General features: G+C 40.7%; 1 protein-coding gene across 2 annotated transcripts in view; it reads right to left on the bottom strand.

The window, feature by feature from the left end:
• Positions 1-11,112: 11,112 nt before the first annotated feature.
• The window catches only part of grb2b (growth factor receptor-bound protein 2b), a 23,732-nt gene continuing 7,467 nt past the window's right edge, over positions 11,113-27,377 (bottom strand). For both annotated transcript variants that reach the window (XM_005738003.1, XM_013912140.1), the window contains exons 3-6: positions 16,395-16,492; positions 13,952-14,074; positions 13,225-13,393; positions 11,113-11,854 (exon numbers count right to left, since the gene is read on the bottom strand). In XM_005738003.1, coding sequence (XP_005738060.1) covers positions 11,669-11,854; positions 13,225-13,393; positions 13,952-14,074; positions 16,395-16,492 — 576 coding nt within the window. In that variant the 3' untranslated portion in view covers positions 11,113-11,668. The remainder of the gene's footprint in view (positions 11,855-13,224; positions 13,394-13,951; positions 14,075-16,394; positions 16,493-27,377) is intronic.

Below are 27,377 nucleotides of genomic sequence, written 5' to 3' on the forward strand. Positions count from 1 at the left end.
ACAGCATTTTCATGCAGCTTTTGAATAACACAAAGCTAGTATTGCACATACAAATCAAATATGTGATAAAAAATAGTTTTAGAAGTTTATCAGGTATCACTGAGCAGTCATTATCTTTAAATCTAACCTCTCTTCTTCCCCCCAGGTCCTGTCTTTCTTATCTATCTGCGGCCTGATAGATAAGTTAGCTTTCTTTGATAGTGAAGTTAGCTTTCTTTATTTTATGCCCCTGTGAGATAAAAGGTAAAGCTGGAGCTTTAGCTACCAACACACTGTGACATAGTTTTTTGAGCCGATAGAAAAACAGCTGAAACATTATGTCGTAGTGAAACCTCACTTCCCTTGTGCTCCTCCTCTTCTGCAGCGGATACTGACTACAACATAGGACACCTGCACTCACTCGCCCACTTTAACCCCTGACCATAAATGCTACATAAATTTTATTCCACAACCCTGACATCCACATTACTCACACTCTCATAACACATACATATAGGGCCTTGGGGGTGGGCATGTTATATGGCGTCCAGAGAAAGCTCTGTGTATTCAACCTCACCTCTGGCGCCGGTGCCCACTTCTCAATTTTAAATGCATGTAGACATTGAAGGTCTTCAGGAGGGGCCGTGCTGACACCTGCTGCTCTCTGGTAGGAACCACATTGCCCTCGAGTGTTTTAAATGTACTTTAGAACAGCACGCAGCAACACTACATATGAGCTTGTATATGTGTGCATGAGGGTGGGAATGCACATTTGTGTCTGTGTGTGCCTGTACGTCTGTGTCTATATGTCAGGTCGAGCCTCTGGCCTCTGGGGTTCACTTTGGCTGCCAGCAGAGCCCGTGGGCACGTCACTGCAGCCCCCTCTGGCTTCTGCACCGTGGCTGCTAGGTGACCCCTCGTCTGGGGCTCTCCTCAGCTCTTCCTAGGAGGGTGGCATGGTTGCCCTTCTGATGGTCCTACTTGGGCTCTCGCACTCTGAGGGCCTCTGGATGTCTGTGGCCTGGATCTCCTCCATGCCTGCTTCATTTGCTGGGGGACTGGGCTATGGTTCCTCATACGCTCGAGCAGATCGTTACATGGAGAAACGCTCATCCACACAGGTGTGCACACAGGTGTATGCACGGGTGTTCACAGACACAAACTACACCTTTCTTGGCTGCTACCTCAAAGCACATTGTGCACTGTCAGTCTTGCATGCTGCACAATAACATTCAATATTTAGTATTTACTGTAATTTACACTTAGCTAGATTATTGTGATGGTGTTGTGTTTTATTGTATTTGTTTTATAATGTATGGAGTATCCGTGAATAAATACTCAAATAAAGTACAGTACCTGAAAATTCTACTTCATTACAGGAACAAAGTATTTGTACTTTGTTAATTCCCATCTCTGGTTGCTGGTGCTGGTCCAGCTAACATGTCGGTTAATTCGACACATTTTGCTACATCAATTATTAGTTTCTTCTTATTGTTTTCTCTCAGTTTTTCAACTCCATCTTTTCGCCAATTCTTTCTCACTAAATTGTTTCGACAAGGTGCGTCAGAGCAAAGCGAAGGTAGGGGAGGGGCCGGTCGCGTGAAGAGATTTGATTGGGCAATCCAGTGTCAGTAATGAAAATGAACGAATGGGCTGCTATCGGTGCCCATCGGTCCAAAAGTGAGTCGGTATGTCTAATTACCAGTGAATCCCTGCCTTCAGGACAATGAGCCCTGTTTTCTTTAAGACACCACAGTTGAAATGTTGCAGTTAACATTGTTTGCTGACTTACAGTACAGGGACCGAGCAACTTGGTGTCACCGAATCAAACATCACGTGGAGCTTTGAAGGAGATAAGTATTTATAAGCACACTAGCAAAATGCACCAAGGAGCGACTCAATAAACCATTGAGTGACAATCCCTAAAAATGGGAACTGCTTGGTGTAGAAAAATTAATATTTTGCATTTTATAGATGTAATAATATATATTTCAGACCGTATAAAATAAACAATATATAAGAATGATGAATTAGAATGGTTATTAATAGGATGTAAATTAGAAGGTCTACATAGGAGGTGAGCATTAGAGTTGAAATTGATAAAATAAAGGTACACCTTGTTTTTTCTCATGTAGAATAAATAGCCGCTTTTAACCAGTAGGTGGCAGTCACACACTAAAAAATGGTCTCAGCATACATTGTGGATGGAGGAGCTCCAATAATTTAAAATCCTTCGATTTAAAAAGTATGGATAATTATCCGGAGCTGTGTTACAATGATATAAAGTAAAACCACATCTTGTACTTATCTAAAGTTGAAGTGTGAGATAGTTTGCGGCAGCATTAACACGCTGGCATGGGCACAAAGAAACCAATGTTTGCAATACACAGGCGATATTTGCATGAAGAGTGGTTAAACAAAATGCCACGTTACAGCAGAATATGACGTATTGTTCTGGAGGTGCTGGGAAGTGCAGGCTTTCAATGCAATTTTTGTATTGCAGTTTTCCACTTAGCGCAGCCATAAAAGTCCCCACGGGGCAGGAACATGTGGGAGCTTATGTCATTTACCTGTGATGCCAGCAGGGAGTGGAGTGGAAAGTGTCAGCCTTTGCATGCCAGATAAATACATACACTAATGAAACATGGGATCTGATAACTTCATTTCGTGTCAGACGCCTACACAGAGATCAACCTCTCACTGGATAAGGCAGCCATCCCATCCTGTCTAAAATCAGCCACAATCATCCCAGTGCCGTCTCCCATCTCCAGCCTGAATGATTACCGCCCTGTGGCCCTCACACCGGTAATCATGAAATGCTTTGAGAGACTAGTCCTTCAGGACATCAAGGATTACCTCCCCCCAGAATTCGACCCCCACCAGTTTGCATACCGTGCAAACAGATCCACAGAAGACGCCATCGCCACAGCCCTCCACGCTGTGCTGAGTCACCTAGAGCAGCGGCAGAGCTACGTCCGAATGCTCTTTGCGGACTACAGCTCAGCCTTTAATACAATCATCCCGGACATCCTCATCACCAAACTGGTCACTCTTGGCCTCCCTCCTCTCACATGTGCCTGGATTAAGGACTTTCTCACAAACCAGCCCCAGACTGTAAGACTCGGCCCTCATCTTTCCTCCACTCGCACACTGAGCACCGGCTCCCCACAGGACTGTGTGCTGAGCCCCCTCCTGTATTCTCTCTACACCCACGACTGCAGTTCGACCCACAACAACACTCTCATCATCAAGTTTGCTGATGACACCACGGTAGTCGGACTCATCTCAAAGGGAGACGAGGCAGACTACAGAGAGGAAGTCCTGAAGCTGGCAGCATGGTGTTCAGAAAACAACCTGACACTGAACACTAAGAAAACCAAAGAGCTCATTGTTGACTTCAAGAGACACAGCACTGACTTGGCCCCCCTTTACATCAACGGGGAGTGTGTGGAGAGGGTCCACACCTTCCGGTTCCTTGGTGTCCTCATCTCTGCTGACATCTCCTGGACAGACAACATCTCAGTGGTCATCAAGAAGGCCCAACAGCGGCTGCACTTCCTGAGAGTCCTCAGGAAGTACAAGCTGAACTCCAACCTGCTGCTGACCTTCTACCGCTCGTCCATTGAGAGCCTGCTAACCTACTGCATCACAGTATGGTACTGCACCAAGGCGGATAGAGTGAGGCTTCAGAGTGTGGTCAAGAGAGCACAGAAGATCATCGGCTGCCCTCTCCCCTCCCTGATGGACATTTATCCCTCCCACTGCCTCAGCAGAGCAGCAAACATTATCAAGGACAGCTCCCACCCTGGTCTCAACATGTTCAGCCTGCTTCCCTCAGGGAAGCGCTACAGGTGCATCAGCACAAAAACCCACAGACTCAAAAACAGTTTCTTCCCCAAAGCCATAACCACCCTGAACTCACACATGCACAGATAACACAGCCCCCCTCCCAAAATTTTTTTCTTCCCACTTCCTCTATGGACCACCACTGTGCAATACTAATTCTATGTGCAATAACTCAACTGTATATACGCAACAATATTTACTACATATTACTTTTTTTTAAAAACGGCTTGTATATTTGTACATTTTATATACATTTTACTTTTTCCCTATGTTAATACTGTCCATATGTATATAGCGCTGCAGAACTGTATCCCCCCCCCCCCAGCATGTTTACACTGAGTAGGAGATGCTCTGTATCTCATTGTACAACTGTATAGTGACAGTAAAGGCATTCTATTCTATTCTATTCTATATTATTTCCATGGGATTAAACTTCATCTGTCTGGCAGACCGCTGCCCACTCAGGTGTTCTTAACAGCAGTAAACAGTAAGCACAGAGCAAACAAGGCTCTGATGAGCTCAGCAGACTGGCGCTCAGTTTTACATTATTAATAGCTGCTCTTTAACTCAGTTTAACAAATTAATCTAAAACCCCATTTGGTTCATAGCCTTGGGCAGACCGTGTATCATACTTCCGCATTCCTCCTGCACTGGTGGGGAAAAAAACAAAACAAAACAAAAAGAACCTGTAAAAATTTTATTTTTCCGCCAGCTGGGGAGCAAGAAAAGTTCAGTAAAATAATGGAAACTTGCAGCAATAAAAATCTCTAAAATCTCTGTATTTTTATGGGACAGTTATTTAAAATACAGTTATTTTCTTTATTCTACTTTTACAGATTTTTTTATATGGAATAAAAGGTATTTATATGTGTAACAACATTGAAATTACCTAATAATATGGCCAAATACTATTCTAATACAATGAAGCAGGCTTAAAATGACAACTGAACAGTTTCATGTGAAAAATCTTGTACTTTTTATTAATTATGGAAACAAAATGCATGTTTTCCACCAAATCTGCCAGGCATTTCCACCCCAAAATACCAGAAGTGGTGCCCAAAAGCTAACAACAGCGCAGCACCACAAAACCACAGAGGAAAGGAAAACGACCGCTTCTGCTTGCAACATTGCATAATAGCATGTCAAAATGTCAGCCAGTCATATCCACGTGTCATGCCAGTAACTCCGAGGTCATCACTACGTGGTCTGGTTTTAGGATTTAGTTTGGCGACTGGAATTTTTTAAAGTCTTTTAAAAGGTCACATTACATTATGTAAAGTTTCAGGTTGTTTTCCCTTTCATTTTTATCTTAGAGACAGTTGCAATGAAAAAAACCCAAAAACGAATAATACCAAAGGATTATTTTTATATCCACAAAAAGACAAATGAGGCCGAGCCAAAGTCATGCATTCTGTAGATCTTTCTGGCGCGCCATTCATTACTAAAGCAGCACGCTACGTGGCCCTATGCAAATAACCTAAACAGGGGAAAAGCTACGAGATCGGATGATAAGCTTTGTGTATTTTACACGTAAAATTGCATATCTCTCTGTCATGCATTTCCTCAAACGGCCAAATCCAGTCACACACAAATATATAATCTATCTAAGAACAACTATGCCAATGCACACGCGTATTCAGACAGAGTTTAACCCCTTAGCAGTCCTACAAATTTACAATTAGTCCCCTAAACCATCCAATGTACCGTGGGCGGTACGTCCGACTGCTAACAGGTTAATAGTAATGGTCAGAATGGCACAAACAGGTCACATGCGCTCCTCACTTGTAAATCCTCAAATTGTGATAAAGCGTCCACAGAGCAGAGCAGAGAGCCTTTGAAGCTGACGCTGCTGTTGTCGCCTGCTATAGCAGCACCATATGGCAAATAGCCTTGTCAAGCATGAGAGGCCAAACCCCCTGGGGCAGAGTTTGTACTCAGGCCCTACACTTTTTGAAAGGCCTCCCAGAATTCTGAGTGGCCTATAACTGTATAAGGTTTAAACATACACATACCCAGCAGAAAAACCCTGACATTCACTTTATTTCAGTCGCTATACTGGTCAACAGATGTGGCAGAGCGAGCGTCTCATCAGGCTTCATAACTGGTAAATGTCAGAAAGATGAATAGATGCACTGGAGCGGGACGCTATCCTAAAGACCTGGGATGCATTCCAGCTGAGCATACTAGAAAGAGGACAGCAGCGTTGATGTAACTGTGTCTGTTTAAGGCGGTCTGTGGCAACCCCCCCAAAAAAACCTGAAGGCTGAGAGAGGAGCCACACTGAAGGGAAGAGCTTAAGTGGCACTCTTGAGTGCTACAAGTCGAAATGTGGAGCAGACAGAGCAGCAGACCGTGGCTAACGTGCTGTTAAAGATCTCGCCGGGCTGCAGCAGGGAGCTGCACGCAGAGCACCCCGGGGTTCTCTCTCTGAGAGAAATGAAATTGTGAGCTTCCTCCTCACTGCTTCTAAAGATCAACTGACACGGCCGCGTCATCAGTGCCTTAGGAAACAGAAAGATATTTGGAAAGCTTTACAGTGAAATGAGGCCTAATGTCTTGACTTACCCGTTCTTAGAAACTCACTGACTGGTTCACTGCCACGATTCTGGACTCTCAAAGGATTCCCAACAGTATTATCAACAGGTCTGATGGAATGATGGAGAACAGGGGCGGCACCAAGGGGGGACCAGAGGGGGCACTGGCCACCCCCTAAAATTTGATGCTCCTCAGTAGTAATAATGTAATAAGCTGGCATAGAAGCTGGTGCCAATCCCTGGACAGATCAATGGTGCATCTCAGGGCCAACATAGAGATAGGCAACAGTTCACACTCTTACATGCTCTAATACTTATTGGTCTTCCCAGTCTTTACATTCTGGCAGAGTGAAGCTGAAGCCACTTCCACCACCAAAACAAAAACAACAACAACAACAACAACACACTTCAAACATACTGTCCTGTATAGTTTACATGAATCCTGCACCAAACTTGCAGTCTGTATTATCTGCAGTTCAAGCATGCACGGAAAGTCTAAAAATAACATCTGTTCATTAAGTATGACATCGGGTTTCTTTTCCACATCAGTACTGATGAATGCAACTCTCAAAAAGTCATTGTTTGCTTTTTCCTTCTGAGGTTCCAATAAATGCTTAACACCCGTTCACAGATGATAAAACAATCTGTGCTTTCAGTGAGTCGTAACGAGTTACAGCACAATCTGCTGAAAATCAAAGTGGGCCTGCCACTGCGATCTGTTTCTCATAGCAAGTTTCAGGTCTGCAAGCTCATTATCATACTGCAGTGACATGCAGAGAAACCACTTGCCCTGAATGTAGATGGGGAAAAAACCCTATTTAAAACATTAAGCAAGGTTAAAAGTTAAAAGTACAGCATGTCATATTGGTCAGCATAACACATTTCTCTCTTACAGATGAAAACTTGAATTTGTAAATTATAAAATTTGACCTTATGTTGCACATTTATATACAGTCCAAAGACTGTATATTAAAGATGGAATTCACCCAGTGGTTTCCCTTTTTTTTTGGTGGTGGTGGTGGTGGTGGTGGTGGGGGGAAACAGCAGTGACAAGGGATTCTGCATGCTCATATTGTATACTGCTTTATTTTCTATTTTACTCTTTATGTAATCATAAAACACAAAATTATGCATTAAAATACATGTTTGTTAAGCCATTTAACACCAATCTGTGAATCATACAAGGTCAAGAAATTCAGGAGGCAAACCACTGTTGTGTTTTAGAATTGCAGACACCACAGAACTCCTCCTACAGGTGGTCAGGAGAAAGATTCAACAGCAAGCATCCACAGCTATCTGTAAAACACGTTGGAGGCTATATCATGGCTTGGGCTTCTTCTGTATTTGTATTTCCATGTATGTTTGCATGTTTCAATGAATCGCTGCATGTATCTCCCATTTTCTGAGGAAAATATAAAACAATACGGGGTGGTTCTGGACTTTTGCGCAGTACTGTAGATCAAGGGAGCTGAGGGTCATTTTCACGACTTCTCCACAGTTTGACATGTTGCGCCTGGCTGACTGAATGCAAGTTTAAGGCATTTCTGCAATAGTGTTATTTTTTTTTTACCTGTCGTTTATATACAGTCTTAGGTCTGAAATGTTTGCTATTTTTAGCACAAAAATAACATTTTAAAGAAAAGTTAAAGAACATAAAACACCATCAATCCATCTTCTTCGGCTTATCCAGTTCAGCATTGCAGCCTGTCCCAGCTGTCACAGGGTGAGAGGCAGGGTACAACCTGGACAGGTCACCAGCCTGTTGCAGGGCCACCTGAAACACCACAAACAAAGGAAAACACCATGTGCCTTTGTCCTGTATTTGCTACTTCGTGCCACAAAGATAGCCTTTTATGGTAAAAAAAAGTATAGACTGTATATAAAAGATGGGCGTAGCCACCGTTGCTTGTTTTGAAATCGAGCGTGACGCATGAGGGTTTGCTCTGCTGACAGGTCAAGACTAATGAGTGTTTGCACAGTGTCAATCACAGAGAAGCCAATCCCTAAAACATATCCAGCTTTGTGGTGCATTTTAGGATTGTGTTTAAAGGTCGTACATGAAGTGACAAATAGGTTTGTCAACCCCTTGTTAGAAAAATGCATCTTTGAGTCACTTCTGCATCTTTTAAAGATAGAAGTCATGGGCATCTTTTACAGGCAGTCTTTAGTTTAAAAACAAAACAAGAAGAAAACAACAAAACAACAAAATGCTATTTTTGTTGTTATAAGTCAGTCTGTGATGTGGGTTACTCAGCAGCAGGTTGAAAATACAGATACATACAGATATACACTTACTGCTGTTACCACCTACATTCTACTAAGTCTCTAACAACACGTAGGTGTTTCAACCTGCGACAATTTAGAAAACTAAAGTTCAGTTTTCTAATAAATTATTGAAACGAGCAGATCGATATCACCATCATGTGTTTTTTTTTTTAGAGTGCTACTTCTCTATGTAACCAAAGCTGCTGCACCACATAAACTTTGCAAAATAAAGATGATTGTGGTTCTGATCAAACTCCTTGACAAACTTGTGGTGATCCAGTAGCAGCACATCCAACTATTTGTGTAGACGTGTCATGTCTTTAAATGAAGATAGAGCAGGGAAATGTGTATTAAAAATGTGGCTGTGTCACTCAATTCAGGAAATGCTTGCGTTCCTGCGGCACTGCTGCCATTTTCTATTTTTATTGTTGATGCAAGTTGACACGACTGCACATGGAGGAACTTTGCATGCAAGGCTTTTCTGCCGCAGAGGCGCTGCAAGATGTGAAGCAGCAGGATGACTGTGGGCTTTTGCTAGCACCGACAAGTTTTGTTGCCAACTCATTTTCATTGTTGGACTATTAGAGCAGCATTTCATTGTTTACTCTTCAAAATTGTCCCTGTTTATTTATTTATACTTTTTGCTGGGATTGGAGCATCACTTTAATCCAATCTGAAACAAGCTATGTCTTATGATTTGCTGCCCCTCGTAATCAGGTTTGAACAGTTGTGTGGGGATTGTCTTTTGTGCTTTTGGCTCACAGGGGCTACTCAAAGGGTAACCTCAGTTTTATGGGCCATATTTAATTTGAGTGCAGCCACTGTGTATGCCAGAAAAAAAGCAAACGCATAGTAAGTCTGCTTTGTACAAGTGGTCATTGCTCTTGTCCAGACTTCTATACTTGAGTGAATTTCTGAGGCAACAACAACAACAACAACAACAACAACAACAACTTGTGTTCCTGTGGAATTTCAAATACAGAAGAACACACTACAAAATTTTGCATTTTTTAATAATTGCATTTTATTAATTGAAAACAAAAACAAAAAACAAAAAAATGCAAATTGAAAAAGGAAAAAAAAAAAAAGGCAAAAACCAAAACAACATGATTAGGTAAGACAAGCAGAGACACTTAAATAAGAAGAGTTCCATGTTTGTGAGGGGAAAGGTGAAGGCGGGTTGATGCGGGAGGAAGGTGGAGGAAGGGTGTTGCTGAATGGGACATCTTGGATTATGTACACTGTCTCGCTGCAGGACTGGCAGGCCCCAAAAAGAGAGGGTGGGGCAGGAGGGGGTTGGGGGCTCAAAATAGCAGGTCGGAGACACTGAAACACCAGAGAGAAAGGCACTATCCAGAGAACAAGAAAACAGAAACCAGTTATACAAACACGGTAAACATGCACGCACACACGCACACAGGACCAGACATGAAATTAAAATGACAACACCGTGCTTACTGCAGCACAACTTTGAACGAAGAAAACAAACAAAAGACCAAAACAAAATCTTTTACATCGTTTACAGATGATCTCTCAAATTGAAGCAGAAAAGACAATCTCAGGTTTCTGAACTGCTGATCTGTGCCAGCTGCAGATCTACACTGGTGATTATTACACAACGTGATTATCCGAACTCAGCCTCTACGCTACGTGCATGTATTACAAGGAGGAGAGTGTCTGCATATGCATGCATGAAATGAATGTGTTTGAATGTGTTAACTGCCTCCACATATCCTCATTCACCAGTCTCTTCACAAATAAACACTAATTTCTTTTTATTTTTGCTGTTTTTTTCCCCTCTCTCTACAAGTCTTAAAATCCCTTGCGTGGTTGTGAAATTCAGTTCTCCGACCTAGCTTCCCTCATGTTTGTGTCTATAGACTCGGTCAGCTACATTCACTGCCCTGGTAAAAAAGAAAAATGGCTGCAATAAATATATTGGCTTTCGGAAAGGTTGCTGACCTTTATGTACAGGGCTCTGTGTGACAGCTCTTGCAGCATTCATGGCTCTGCTATGCTGGTCAACATCAGCTTCCTGACAGGACTTCTTCAGAGAATCGACTTTACTTTCTCTGCGTTACAGACAAAAACATTTTTCAAATGGAACTTGTGACCCTTTAAATGTCATGTGGTTTTATCTGAGAGCCCTCAGATAATGTAAAGGTTAAAAAAAAACGAAACAAAATTGACAATTCATCACATTCTAGAGCTACTAGGTCTTATTCAGACTGACAGAAGATTGAACATAATTTACAAATGGAAAAAACCCCAAAACAATTTGTGATGAGAGGTAAAACAGACAAACACATACAAATATATAATATATATTCTTAAAAAAATGACTTCTCTCTATAATTGATTTATTTATGCAGCCTGAGGCTGATGTACAATTCTCTGCCAATGATCTTAAACATGGAGACTTTATGTATTGTTGATGCAATCATCTTTTCCTCTTCTTTTTGTACATTTCTAAAACAGTTTCTTCTTCTTTTTTTTTTTTAATATATTTTTATGTATTTTCTTTTCTTTAAAACAGAGTTAGGATTCATCAGTAGGCTCTTCGTTCAGTTGATTAAAACAAAAAGTGGCAAAGAAAGCAGAACAAAAGAAAGGCAGACTGTTAGGAAGTTAAGGAGGAGACAGAAGCAGCTGTGGGAGCGGTTGAATCATTTGGTTATCTTCACGGTTGAAGCAGGACGCTAATGTATGCTGCATCTAGATTTCCCTCAAAGACAGTTCGGTCCTCGCTGAGGCGTTCACTGTGAACATTCTCAGCACATATAAAAGTTGATTTTTTTGCTCAGCTGTCACCCACACAGCGTCGCCCACGACAGCGTTGCTCCTGTCATTTTTATTCTCTGTCTTTCAGTTGTTTGCGTTCTCTTTGCTCCCGTTATCGTGGGATGGCCGAGAGAGAGGTGGGAAGGGGGTTGGGTTTGGGAAGGGTGGGGTTCAGATGAGATCAAAAACGATGATGATGGTGGTGGTGGTGGTGGTGATGGTTGCTGTTGTGGTGGTGGTTGTTGTTTACATGGTCTGACTGTTTACATGTTCTGACTGACAGGCGTGACGTAGTTGCGAGGGAACATGCCCGTTTGGCCGTGGCAGCCTCCTTTCCACCAGTTGGGATCAGAGTTGTCCAGGACTTGAATGAAGTCGCCGCGTCGGAAACCCAACTCGCCTTCCTCCTGGGGGTCAAAGTCGAAGAGCGCCTGCACATATGTGGGATTCTGCGGGATCGAAAGATGATGGTTAGCAAAACTGCAGCAACGGGGATGCAATGAAACTAAAGAAAAACACTGGAATCCACACTGACTCAACTGTAAACGAGACAAAATTCATGTTCTGAGCACCCTACACCCTAACGCCACAATAACAGACAATAGCCATGACTACAACGAATTAAATCAATTCTGTGAAGCTTCAAAAATCGGCAGTTTCCTTCATTTCATTTTCTGCTTTGTGATCTTTATGAAACCTCTGCATTCTGCAGCTTTTGCTCACACACACTTGCTACCTCACTATGTCCTCTCCCACTACCTGCCTCCGACACCCACAGATACACTTGACTCTCTGTCAGTCTCTTTCTTCCTCTGGTTTACCTGCAACTTCTTCTCATCTTTTTAAGTTTGACTCATGTTTCCTCTTCATCCTCTGTGCAACTAACCCTGCAACATGTCCCTCAGTCTGCAGCTTTACCGCATCTAACACCACTACAAAACCACTACTGCTAGTTCAAGGTGACATCAAGATTCAATCCGAGCGTCCAAACACAGCTGCACGTTAACATGCAGGGTTGTCAGAGAAGAGATCACGTGTTACAGAAATAGTTGCTAGATTTACATCTGACGTCTGGCTGCCATCTATGGTTTTTATACTGACACATTAGCCAAGAGTTCTTTAATAGCTTCAGAAGAGTATCATCTCCTCTAGCTGAAAATGCAACTGCAATTCTCAAATAATCAGCTGCTCTTTTCTAAACCTTGTTCATAACCAATTTGGAATCCAGGACAGCAGGTCACCTGTGGACATTTTTAATCAACCTTCTGCCACAACACTGACAGCTGTGTTTGTACATATTCTCCAGTGAAAGAACAACATAACACAGTGTGATCAGGCAAATCGTGCATCTGTATTACTCATCTCCAAAATATTAATGCAAATGATCTAAGCAAAAACATGTCCTCAGAATACGCACATACAAATTTGAGGGACAGTTTTCCATTCTGCTTCAACATAACATTTCAGTTTTACTCATATACCTTTAAACAGTCAGAAATCAAAGCAACTACCTCCACTCACACATGTGCACTGCATGATGTGCAAGTGAAAATGAAAAGTGCACAACTACATATTGGTCTTAATGGTTCTGCCCTCATGTGCGGTCCTTTTAAATCCGAATACTAAGATGCTAAACGCATGTCTGTGTCTAGAAAAATCTACGCACAGTAGTCTGTCAAAGACACTGCACCGCGTGTTTTTTTTTAGCGTTTTCTGCACCTTGTGCCACTGTGGTTTCAGTCTTTTTTTTGGGGGGGGGGAGAGAAGAAAAAGACTTCCAACCCACAGCTCATTTCGCTATGTGCGTGTCATGTCTTACCTGGGGGACCTGCTCTATATCTCGAAGAAAGATCTGCTGATTGCGGGAGACTGAGTTCAAGCGGTGGTATTCCACCAAGTCATTGAGGGAGTTAAACTTCACCACCCATAGGAAATACTTCCCAGCTCCGTCACGAAGAACCTTGAAGTGCTGGACATCATTTCCAAACCTAGAGAAGGTCACAGAGGGGACAGTAAGCGACAACTTCTGACAGAAGTACCTAGATGCCCTGAAGGCAGTGCAAATTACACATACAAACCACCACTTATCAAATAGGGATGTCTGACAGCCTTGTAAGTATTAGTCAAATGAATCAACATGCTGGTAACAGATTGGCATTTGTTCCAAAGCATCTAACTGGAATCAGAACAGTTCAGACAGTAATTAAGATCCATATCTTGGCATCAAACTTTACATGTCGCCTACTGTTCTTTCCAGATAGACAGAATGAACAAAAACAGACAAGAGGAAATGTGTGTGTGTGTCGGCTGTAAAGTTAAGAACACTGAAGGCTCCGGTCCAACATGGCAAACACGGGCCACTGGAGGGCATCACTGAGACTTCACCAGAATAGGGAAGTGGCTTTGTTGATGACTCAAACATGCCAAATATGGAAACTTAGGAACCTGATCAAATGTCAGGAAACCATGTGCTGATATAATGATAATAGTAAACTGTATTTATAGATAACCAAGTGTGACACTAGTCGTTTCTATGTGATACTCACTTCACAGACAGAGAGAAATCCCCCGGTGCACTCTCGCTCTCTCTGATGAGGAAAGCGCCATCGTGCCTCTGTTTGTTTAGCATCTCCTCTGCTTTGGCACGGGGAATCTTCCCAAAGAACCACCTGGAGAGCAGAGAGGACTCAGTGTCACATGACCGATGATACAAAACACCAAGCTCTCCCAAAGGTGGCAGGCTTCAAGCCCAGTTATACAAGGAACAACATATGACTGAGACTACATCCATAGAAAACAAACAAATAACAAAAAAAGCAACTTTTACTTTGTTTTTACCATAAACAACATCCTACTGAGTCACTTTGAACCCAGTCTGTGGAATTTGGCTACACAAGTCTTTCCTTTTAAGAAATGACTAAAAAAACATGTTTCTGCAAGCTTAGGTTTAACACACACCGTTATTTATAGAAAGTTATTTATAAATCTGTATTGTAGGTCCCTTTTAAAACCTTATCTGATAACCTTTTACAGTAATAATAATACCTCACTTGACTTTTGCATCTACCAAGCCAAAAGCGGTGTTTTACGAATACACAAGTAAGGGGAATGTTACGAGCACTTGTCAGTCCTATCTTCAAGAAAGGAAAGTGATCTCCAAATTAAAATTAAATAGGTTCTGTTAATGATAAAAGGGTCTCGTGGACTTTCGTAATCTTTCTAAAAACCACACATGAAGAGCAATGAAAACACAGCTTGACCTCAACTCTCACATTGGCTTAGAAATGAGTGACTCAATCTGAGGTTTTGAGATGTGTTTATTAGGTCTTAAAGTGCACTCTTTTTTTCTTTTTACACACTTGAACACAGGACAATGCTGGGATAATTATTTCCAGTAGTCATTTCTAAAATATAGCAAATCTGTTTAGCATTTACCAATCGTTAAATCTGTTTACTAGTGAAAATAATGTTTGGTTAGAGAAGCTGGGTACAGCACTTACTGCCCGCTACTGTGTTCTATGCAAATTTATTAGACTATTAGCTTATCTAGCCCTACACAGATTCTGTACTAACAAGCTTGCAGGGTTAAGTGTGTTTAGGGCCCAGGTTGACTCAGTGGGACAGGCTGAGAAACGTTCAGCGCTGCAGTGCTTCTGTTGTGAGTGAAAGCAGCTTAATATATCACAGAAGAGAAAAATGGGAGACAAAGCAAGTGAAGGCTTTTTGCTTGTGTAAATAATTAAAAAGTATAGCCAGCCCAAAGACGAAATCTTGGCTCCTTTACACATCGGTGAAGATCAATAATGTAATGGCCAACTCTTAATCTGCTTTGTATCAGGCTTGGCAGGACAGTGCGCCTGTGCAGAGTCCCTTTCCCTATTTGATAAAAGTAATAGCAAGGCAATTACTGGAGCCAAGAAAACAGAAGCACTGGCATCAGAAACACGTTCACCTCTGTGAGAGGGAATTATTGAAACCATTTGTGTTCTTATTACATAACCGCACGGATAACCCACAAAACATCATTACTACTGGTAAGAGAAACAGAAATGCTCTTCTGCGAACTGCTGTACAGCACAGCTGTGTGTGCAGTTCTGTTGGGGAGTGCGAGTGCCTGGTGCTTTGGCTCTTTATTTTCAAAACAAAGAAAACTCAATATCAGTGCTGTCACTACCATTTCTACTTCACTACAGTATTGAATAGTTCCATCTGTAAACATTACAGTAAATATACAACCTGGCTGTCTTTCTCAGTGAACATCTGACTTGTGCTGAGTTGAAAGTGAGAAGTACGTACAACTTAGTAAGCTTGTCATGTTGACATTTAAGGAAAGCAACTGGGGAACAAATTCAGCAGTTTTTAGGTTCAGATGGCAGCAGATTAACTGTGTCTGAGAGGGCCTGCACAATATCTGCTCACAGCATGCTCATTATGAAGCAGATAAGGAAACATGTTTTTAAACAGGAAAAAAAAAAAGTTTTTGGCCACACTGTTGAGAACCATCATACAATTATAAGTATTGTTGACGGACTGAAGTACTACAGATGATGCATGAAGCCCAGCTGAAAATCGATTCCCCATAACAATAATAAAATTCTGCAAACACTTTAGTATTGTTGTTAAATCTGTACAAATGATAGGCAAACACACACTAAAGAAAAGGCTGATCAATAAGATCTCCTTTGAAAGGCACATCTGATAGCAATGCTGCAGTAGGTCAATATTCAATTAACTGTAAGAGGCCTTGAGCACGTTAATAAAGAGAGAGCTAATTTGGCACTAAGCACAGGTCCAGAGGTAATTGTCCTCTTGAGGATCAAGCCAGGAGTGATCTCAAGGGCTCTCTCTTACCCTCACACTCGGTCAAGTCTGCTCAGGTTGCATATCACTGAACAAAAGCTCCCCTGTTCACGCTTCAAAAATCAGTTAATATGTCCAATTTAATGATTTGCTATGAAAGAGTGCAGATGCATAAGTGACAATACTTACGGATGGGGTTTCATCTGTATGTAATTCTTGGGGATGAAGCCTTCTCTTCCATCCTGCTCTGCCTTGTACCAGTTTTGATCACACTCTTCATTTAATACCTGGTGTTGGAAAAGAAAAAAACCCCAAAACAGAGAGGTCATTCAGGTTAAAATGTCAACAAATGAAAAGCAAACTTATAAATTGAGCCTTACGGCAACTGGTTTAATTTCCTGTTATGTCAAGGTGGTGATTGTACTGCATACTAGAGAAGCTTTTGGTAAATATTAGCAAAGTACAAAAAACACTGAGGCAAAAGCAGCCTGCAGCTTAAAACAAATGTAGCTTCAACCATAGATTTAAGCTGGCAAAAGAACAATGAATGTGTCCTAAACTTTAAAGCTATAGAAACTAACAAGCCAGTAATATCAGAGAGACACAAAACAGCTGTGAGGCCATTCAAGTCTGACAAGACAGAACCACAGTGCAGGTGTGCTGGGCTTGTGGTTCAACCATGTGTGTCACAATTTAATGTGCCTCTAAATGAATGCGTGTGAGGGAGGTCATGCAAGAGCAGAGGGGGAAAAAAAAACCCAAAAAAAATTGTATTTGGGCATTTCCCAATGTTAACCCCAAATCTTAATCTAAATGAATGTCACGTCACTTGATCCATTATTATTATTATTATTAGTCAATTACAGAGCCTACCAGAAGTTTCATATATTTCTTGTCTCCGATTCAGTGCGATGGGAGTATAATGGTAGATAATGACTGCATCATGCTCGCCCTGACATGCTTTAAATGTGCTCAGATGAGAAACCGTTTCCTGCCGAGTAGGGAGGAGGGGTTGTAGGTGTTTCACAAATATTAGGAACATAACTGATGACAAATCTAACTGCAAAGACAGAGAACATCCTAATTTTCAGAAGCTATTTCAGAAAATACCTGTGACAGCATGTTGACAATTGCGCAACGATAGTGTGGCTTTTAACACAAGTTTTTTCGGTTTGTAACCCTGATTTCTGTGGGCAGAATCTGTCTCCATGATGTGTGTGTGAGGAGCACGCTATAGAATGCTACTGAACGATCCCCTGTGTTACGTTGCCTAACTGTGTTTGTACTCCATTCTCAGCAGCACAACGTGTTACTCTGAGATTATCGCACTCACATCTGTGCCATTCTAAACAACAGCAGGCAGGAACAAAAATTACTCTCAGAGAAGGGAGATGTAAATAAGGAATGCTCAAGAACTTTAAATTTCAGTGTTGCAGCCAAATATTAGTACTGGCCAATAATAGCATGTTGACTGAGATCGGCATATCAGCAGATAAGATGGCATTCTGAGATATCAGTGGCAGATATCTGGCATGTTGCATAATTCTGCCCTCGCTAAATGGTCAACTGTGGGATGAAGAGAAATTTGAAAAGGGATTCTTTGTTTCCCTGACACAAAGAGGAAAACGTATTTTAAAGCTAAGAATTTTGATGCTCCCCTACCAAACCTTCTTTACCACTCACCACTTGACTGAAACCGACAATTATAGAGATCTGTGAATAGCATAAAATACTGAGCATCAGATGCCCAATAGTTGGGTCTCCATATCCTTGTGGAAAAGCCTTCGCTGATAATTTAGCTTCAAATATATAAGTTGAAGAATTACACTACATCCCTCCTTAAAGTTAATTATGCATTACATAACATTGGTACCATGTTTATGCTTTCAAGCAGCATCTTGACATGTAGGTTTGAAGGAAACTAAGCTCTAGCTTACAGTCACATAGCTTTTATGTGAATGACAACACAAAAAGGATTCAAATCCTATCCAAGAATGACTTATGCCCAGCACCAGCAGTGTATAAAGCCTGAAATGAAATAAATATGTGACACACATGTTACACAACCAAGCTGTCATTTGTTTGATTCTTTAAGAAGCTTTTAAGTAAAGCAGTACTGGCATTAAGCTCCACTCTGTCATCCAGTCAGAAATCTGAGTTGAAGGACTGTTCAGTTCTGAGCGAGTAACGTCTGCTAAAATCCCCCCACCATCTTGGATCAGACTTTCTTTGCATAATTTGGAGAAAATATTTTTAGCTAGAGTATGCACCCCATCCCTAATGCAGCATCACACATCAACGTGCCCCTCTATTATAGTCACATTTTCCCACTTTGCTGGCCCCCTCCCCTCCACTTAAATTCACAATTTACCCTTTGCCCATCCCCAGACAGCTGTCTTGTTGGCCCAGTGAGTGATGTGGGTCTATTTGCCTGCAGAATGCCAGCTGTCCCTCAACTCCCCAGCTGCTAACCCTGCACAAGACCAGCATTACTCAATGAGGGAGCGGCTTTAGAGAGTGAGGGGAAAAAAGAAAATGCAATGAAGTGTGGGAAGGTAGATGTGTCCATATTCGCATGTGCAACAGTGGATACAGGGAAAACTGTAGTACAATGAAGTACAAGAAAGAGTGACTGTGTTTTCCCTAGTGAATGTAGCACTGTCAGAGCTACAAGTCAAAGGGCCTTAGCCTCTGGGATGGATGCAAGCACACAAAACTGGCCTTTTAAGAACAAGCCTTTAGAAAGACAGACTACCCAGACTAATACTGTGTGGCATCATTCAGTTCTCTGCAAACACAAAGCTGAATAGTTACTGCAAGTGGAGCATAACAAGACAAGACAAAAAGGTGTTTAATCTGGTGTTAGAAGCTATAAAATCTCATACAGCCTAATACAAGTTTTTCCAGGTCATCCTAGGTCTACAGAAAAATTCAGATCATAAATGTAAGACTAAATCCGAGAACAATATCCCAGTACATTTTATGGTAGGGAAAGTTTTTCCTGAATCACAAAACTTTATGATAGCAATGAAAAGAAGTGAGGGTGGGGGTCAAATCAACAGAGCAGATCTGGGGAGCACACATTCATGCTTCCTAAATAATTGATCACAAGTTACTGCATGGCCCAGACTATTGGATCAACTGACAGAAATTTGTAGAGCAACACTAGCAGACTAATATGCAGAAATCAAACCATTAACTGTATCACTAACAGCCAGGCCATGCTCAACTGAAACACCGTCAGTAAGAGAAGATTTAATGAAAAAGTCAAAAGCAAAGACTGATTATTACCCATGATATCTTTGAGATATTGGGAACGCCAAGTCAGTTTTGTAATACACACACTCCATATACTGTACATGGTCGCATAAATTGTTGACTCACAGGGTGGATCATTTTGAGACAGAAACAGCACCCTGGGCGCACAATCATGAGCAACATGTGATGGCGCGAGTGACTGATTTGCCTGATCTATGTATGATGAAGTAGAACTCATCCAAGAAATCAGCATACAGTGTGCACCCTGTGGTTTCAGCAGTGCTGCGTATGAGGTAGAGGTGGCAAGAAATCTTAGTTGTCTTCTTCCCATCTACTAAAAACAAACATTAAAGCAACAAATACTGTAGGAGTACAAAATGTGCTCTTGTACTCTAGTGTAGGATGAAGAGTTGCCAACAAGTAAGAAAGGCAATGATTCATCTTCATGACCCAGGCTCAAGCCCACTTGTTGGCAAGCAGGCACTCTGCTGAAGCACCCTTCAACCCAAAGCAGCATCAGTCGTGCTGTTCAAGTCACCCTCCACTCTGACCCCCCTCAAGGAAAAAAAACGTTCTCAGCTCGATTAATTGTTGCATGTAGATTCATATGCGCAAAGAAGACTGAATGTGCAACTGAAAATGAAACTTGAAATGGCATTTTACATTTCATTTTCAGCTAGGTGACAAGATCACATTAGATTCAGACATTAGAAAAAATGGAGCCCCTTCACAATCAAATACAGTAAAGTGTAGAGTAGGTTACAAATATATTTACCGGAATTAAAGTTTGTCACTTGTGAATCATGTCTCTTTTCTATCACTGTAGAGACTGACTGTCTGCTAGATGCCACAACATGCCATTAGGCCTCCTGAACTCAAACTTAGTCCATGACTAAAGTTAATAACAGAGCACTGAGGTTGCTGCATTATACTGTATGCTTTAGTTTTTTCTTATACCTGTGAGAAAATAGTTAACAGGTAACAGTTAAAAATGCATTCAAATCTTAAAAACAATTAAAATTATCTCCAGTGTTCAAGCAGCATGTCCCCGAGTCATAGAAAAACAGTCTGAGAAGCTTTTAAACTTTTTAAGCAAGGAAGTAAAATCATCTCACGTACCCTGAAGATGTGCTCTACTTTGTTAAAATTATAGGACCTCCAGCCACAAAGTTACCATGGTGAATGTTTAAAGAGGGAACTAACATGGTCAAAAAACTATTTATTAGTGGTTTCCATTTGAATGCTTCTGGGTTGGCTTTCAAAACTGAAAGAATGGCAGTCCATGAGGAAAAGCAGAAATAAAATATTTGCAAGGTTGGCAGTTTTTTTTGAAACCATAGAGGAGACAACCACAGCATTCTGTCTGACTGTGCTTTTTTCCTGTCCAAGCTGAGCAAGTATTGTGCCATTGCATTTCTGTGGATGATACACATTCCCTCCCCTTCTCTGAAGATTTTTTTTTCCCTTTGTAATCCGATTGAACCACAATAGTTGTATGAGTTTCTATTTGAGACACAGGCAGAGGATTATCTCCTCCACAGCTGCCGCTATAGACTCCCTCCTCCCCCAGCTCTTTCCATCACACACTCTAAAATAATATACAACTTCCACCCACAAATTTAGTGCACACTATAGATGCATAAATGTCATGGCAGTCCTCAACTATTAATTTAGAATAGAATAGCCTTTATTGTCAATTTAGCATGTGTGTATAAAATAAAATGTACAATACAGTGAATAAATCTGTCATAATGAGGCTTGCTGTGTTTCAATGCCCTTTATCTTCAGAGCCCAGTCATCTTTACAGAGGACGCGCATTTAGACTAATGTACAGAAAATGATGCCACATAACAGGATTTCTTCACTTATGCATAACTAAAAAGAGCTGATGTTTTAAAAATAATCTGCCCTGCAGCTGCCAATGATTAAAAAAAACAAACATAAAAAATGTCAATGTACAAAAGGGGAAATGACAGAAACCATAAAAATGGAAAACGAAATATAACATGTAAATTACACTTGAAAGTCTTTCACCTCTTCGCCACACTATCTGGCCAAATTCAACACTACAAATTAAAAATATTAAACTCGAGCCACAACATAAGGACAGTAAAGTCGATGGGACACACACCCATCAGGCATTGCCATCAGTGAACGTCATCTTATTTGCTGATAGGCCAACAGGCGCCTTATAGGCAAATTCTGACTGATAAATCCAAAATATCCCTAATGAAAACTTCAGAAATTAGGTACTAAATTCTTCTGTTATGTTGTTACATTGAGAGAGAAAACTGTTAACCAAAAGCTGCTGTGACTGTCTATCAGAGGGCCTATACAACAATAGAGTCATCTGTTCATTATTGTCAGTATTTGATATGGAGTATATGTAACGATTGCATGGAGATTACCTTAAATCCCAAGCTTTAAGCTACAAAATGTACTTATGAAAGAAGAGAAGACACATCCACAATTACGATAGCATGAGTGGAAATGGTCATATAACCAAATACTGGTTAAAACGAGAAAGTGAGGTACACTGGGATACACACAGCTGCTGCAGAAAAAAAACCAAAACAATTTGCTAAATAAAGCACATGTCTGCAAAGTCCACACAGGATTGCAATAAATCAGCAGCAGGGATTACCTTGGACTGCGGGTTAATCTCAATGTGCAGCAGGTCAGAGAGGGGCCCAGACAGAAACACAGACACGCTAAAGCTTCATCTGACCCTCACAGGCCAAAGACTAATGGATCTGCCATTGGTTCTAATGGACCTGATAGAGACTCATCTGTTTTCTGACTGCACGGCACAGGGTAACCTTGGCATACTTCAAATATTGCTCTGTTATCTAATCAGACGACAGAAAATTAGCAGTTACAAGAGTAGTATACAGTTTTAATAAGCAAATTCACTGTAAGTCACGGGTAAGAAGACTCTGTGAACCAAAGCTAAGAGCCTACATTTTTTTTTTTTAATTATTATTATTTTTTAAAGCAACCCATTTGAAGAAGAAGATAATTTCCTGAAGTTTATAAGACATAATATTAATAATAATACTATCATCATCATCATCATCATAATGGGTAATTGATTGGTTTCATGAACAAACCAAGCTCATTTCAAACCAACATGGCAGACTCTATAGATATAAGTGTTCAGACAAAACTGAAAAGGTCAGGAAAAGCAGAAGCCCTTTGAGTGTATTATTAGGGTATGCATAATAGATTGATAGTGTGCGTGCCAAATTAAAGACTGTGCACAGGATCCTGAGATAGTCTTTAGAATCTCCACACTAATGCATCACCGACCAGATACCCTACATCTGTTTTCAAAAGAGAGATAACAGTACTTTGAGACCGATGGAGCGACAGAATTAAAACTTCAGCAGATTTAGAGACGTTAAGGGAAGAGGGGGGGGGAGAAGAAGCTCAGAATGAGTTTGACCTCTTTTGCTCCCAGCAGGGAGGTAGCAGACTTAGAGCAGGGCAGGCAAGAGCCAGGAAGGCAATGAGTGTGCCCCTGATGCAAAAAGACACAGATTACATTAGATTCTAATAAACAAGGCTTGAAACACTATTTTAATTAAAACAATGCTCTAGGTCACTACCAAATGTGGAGCAAAGATTACAGGGCAGAAATCGTGCTTTCAAACACTCATTACACATCTAACCAGAAATAAACTGAATCCTGATATGTTCTCAAAGTGCTTTTACTGGCACATGGGGAATAACCAGTTTACATGGACTGAAAACAACATTGTTTTCATTGTACCAAACTAGTATTCCTTGGGAAAGAAACAGAAACAAAGTTAAAGATGGACGCATTGTGTAAAAGGTAATGAAGAAAAAGAAAAATCTTTATCATTTCTGGAATAATGCATCTAGGATATAACTGTCAATAATGGAGAAAACCATACAGAACAGTCAATCTTTTTAAAATCATTAGAAAGGACCCTGTTATGATTAAGCTGATTTTATTATACATACACATATAAAGTAGAGAAGGAAAGCTCTTTCACACCAAGATGCTTATTATACCAGGTTTAATTCTCAGTGCACTCTTCCTTCTAATGGATGGAGCGTAAAAACTACAGATCTGTTGTGCAGTAAACAGACGTGACAGTTTAGACAATTGTATCTATTAATAACAACTGTTGCACTTGAAGCAACAAGATTAGGCTAGTTGCAGTCCAAGTCCAAGGTGACTTTTTGTTGTGCCAGTGAATACAGGTCACCATGGTCATATCAATTTTTGTGGGCCATCTCCTATGCTATGCACAGTGGGAACAAAAGCTGAGGACACCCAAAAGGGGTGGAGGACAGAAAGAGAATAAATTATAACTTTTGGTTTAAGTACAGCTGTCAGTGTCTTTATGGTGCATCATCAGGGAGTGATGTGAAGATGAGAAATAGCGAGACCTAATTACAGCTCTCTAACTTAACACTCAGAGGGAATGACTAGTGAGAAAAAAAAAAAAAGAAAAAAAGGAAAGGCGCAGGATCAGGCAGAGAGAGGAAAAACAAGAGAAAAAAACAAAACAGTGTGACAAGAGAGACCAAGAGAGCAAAATAGCTAGCTAGCAAGAAAGAGATGGAGAGGGAGAGAGAGCACTTTGAAGATTCACACTCCTTGTGATCAGCTTAGGAAAAGTCCTCAAGGGCAAATCACATAAAATGAGGCCATTTCTTTTTCAGAGCAGAGAGGCTATGTTTTCTTCTGCAAAGTGCACACATTCTTTTTTTATGTGGTACCCTGTGAATTCACTGAAGGCTGCATCCAAGGGTTGTTCAGAAATATCTGCGACAACATCTAACCTGCACCTGCTGTGCCACTGAAATGGTTGAGGGCATACAGAGAGAGAAAAAGATCAATTATATTATGTATTGTTAGGATAGACTGATAAGGGTATTGATGAAGGCTTTTCCGTTTGTGGAGAGGGTGACATCAGCAATCAGTCAAGAGATTTGAGCTGGCTTCATTACTACTTTGGAAGACTGATTTAATGAGCCACACAGATTGCCTTTGCTGATTACTGAATGACTGAGCTAATGCGAGTCTATGATGGCCACATCTTTGGGGTATACGCACATTTCTTTTAGCAAATGCAGACGTGTAAGGAGGAAGTACCTATTTAAAGTAAGCATGGTCAACACTATTATCTCTTTATAAAGGGCACTTTTAGTTCACAGCTACAAAACGGAATGAGTGTCCATCACCTGCACTATCAACCATTTTAATTTCAGTGCAGTTTACTTTAAAGGTCTGCCCTTTAATAGTTTTATAACAACTTACTTTAATTAGCCACTTTTGACAGCTTCATATAAACCGTGTACTACTGTGCAATTAATTACATTTAATGATATAGTATTACATTTATGATCCACCCCCCACCCAAAAAAAATGAAGTTGCACTAACCTACTTTCTGCTGTCAATCACAAAGCAAATGCCACGTGTCGCCACATTACATGTTGTCTACTCAGTCCCAAATACTTTGTCAAGTGGCTGAATATCAGTTGTGAAAGTGTGACTGCTGCGTATGGTCTACAGATGGCTCTTAGCACAGACAATTTATTGCACTAACAAGTTACTATCAAGCAAGGCCACAGAGAAGAGGGAAGGAGAGTGCCAATACAAGAGAGCAGATTTCAACTCAAGTGTTAGCTGCAGGCATAAGAGACTAAGTACACCATGGTCATTTGGGCAGCCATCAGCTCAAAGTGTGCACTTGCTGGGTCAACTGTATGTGAACTGTTCAGACCTGCTGTTGTGTATTGACTCTGAACAATGACAAAGGAACAGGACAGGAAAAAGGCTAGTTCAAACACACTTTCCTCCATTACTAACCTTAGGCAATATTTGCTCATATAAACCCCCCCCCCCAGCCTTATCGCTATCCATTGGCACCAAACAAATGTGTGCTGTCACAAGAGGAAAGTGGTAACTAATGTTGACTCCCTCAAGCTGACCACTGACCCTTTTTGACTGTTACATTATGTCATTCATGAATGCAGTAATGTGCCTAGCTCTTCCAATGACTTGTAGAATTTAATATTGGTTGAGCCTTAGCCTCTAGAATGCCTTGAATAAAATAACTTTACAGCGCATAGATTATATTTTAATGTCACTAATGGGATTTTTGCTTTGCAGACACCAGTTACAAATTGTACTTTAAAGAAACATTAATGATTAATTGACTTAATCGACATAACATTATTGAGAACCATTTGAAATTGAACAAAGAACAGAAAGGCAGAGAAGCAAATAAATATATTTATCCAATCATTCTCTACAGAAATTCAACACTTAATCAGAAAATAGCCTGCTCCTGCACAAATCTGATCTCAATACATGCAGTCTCCGAGACGACACAGAGATCCTACAAGTCTCTGGCAGTGTAAAAGTCAAATTTCTATTAAAACAACATGAATTTATTGACCCTTAAGCTAGTCACAGTCAAATTCAGCACTGGTTTACAAAGATGGCCAAAAAATACACAGTAAAGCATGGCCAACCTAAACCCAATGATGGAAAGGAAAATAAAAATAGCAGTATTTGGATCCGAGAAATCTTACAACAGCTCATCAGTTTTTTAAGTTAGACTTATCATTTCAAAATATTCAAGCATTAAAAGATAGCACTGATATATTTTTTTTCTCCATTTAGTGGTCAAGAGGACAAAAGGAAATCAATTCCCTAACTTGCGACGAGGGTGTCATTAAGCAGCAGAGACTGTGAGAAAGCAGTCAAGTAACTGGCTAAACGCTCCATCTTCCTTTATTATGCAACTCCCAAAAGAAGAACAGGTTGTTACAGAGGGGTATTAATAGAGCAGTTTTTGAAAAAAAGAGCACAGGCAAGTAATTTGACAACAATTCTACAGTGAGTATGGTGAGCACCTAGGTTTATCTATGTCAGAAAGGGCAACGCCTGTACTTTTCTTTGTAAACTCAGTGTTACAGTGTAATACATGCACACTGTGCTGCTGGAGTTTGCTGTGGAAACACAGGAAGTTGCTGGGGGTTGGAAGACACATCAAACAGGATGTGAAAACAGCTAAGCTTTAGTATTAACAAATCATATAGATGCATGGACATGCTAATAGGCCAGACTAGACAACTTTACCACAGACTGAGCCAAGTATGATTTAAAATAGGTTTGGGGCACCAGGACAAAGTGGGTGGGTGGTGATAATACAGTTCTTTGAATAGAAAACCACCTTAATATTCAGATTACGTCAAAACCAAATGTTGTGATCTAAATACACCCAAAATTTAGAACTTATGAGTAAACAACAGCTTAAACATATTTAGAGAAGACCTTCATGTAGCTAGCAGAAATATATGAAAATGTGGTGAGGAGTGTTCACTGACAAATGCCAAAACTAACTCATTGTGTTCACAAAGTTTCTTTCTTTCAAAAGGAAGTTCAAACTGCAGCATATATCATCAACCCTTCCGTTCAACAAGTCTTTGAATGCACACTCTGTATTTGATTTCTCAGCATAATAAAATATTAGTCCTCTCCTTTGTTGGCAGATACAAGACATACAATTTCATTAATGCCTGAAATGTGATACTGACGGAGTAGCATAACTTGAACTCTTGCCTACAGATTTAAAACTTATTTAGTTATTTAAAGTGTTGTCAGAGCATATTTTACAGTTGCAGTTCAAGGATATTTTAATGGGAGACAATTCTGCAAACTAGGAGGATGGGCAAGCTTTATTTATTTATTTACAGAAGAAATGAGAACAAGTGTGCAGTGCTGGGGGCAATGACCAGATCTGACTGTAGCCTCCTCATGCATGCTGCTTTGCCTCTAGATGTAATTTCTGACACAGAAAACTGACTAAAAAGAATCGTGTGTGTGTGTGTGTGTGTGTGTGTGTGTGTGTGTGTGTGTGTGTGTGTGT

Source organism: Pundamilia nyererei, unplaced genomic scaffold (assembly GCF_000239375.1).
Source record: "Pundamilia nyererei isolate P.nyererei 1_Seehausen unplaced genomic scaffold, PunNye1.0 scaffold00081, whole genome shotgun sequence".
Lineage (NCBI taxonomy): Eukaryota > Metazoa > Chordata > Actinopteri > Cichliformes > Cichlidae > Pundamilia > Pundamilia nyererei.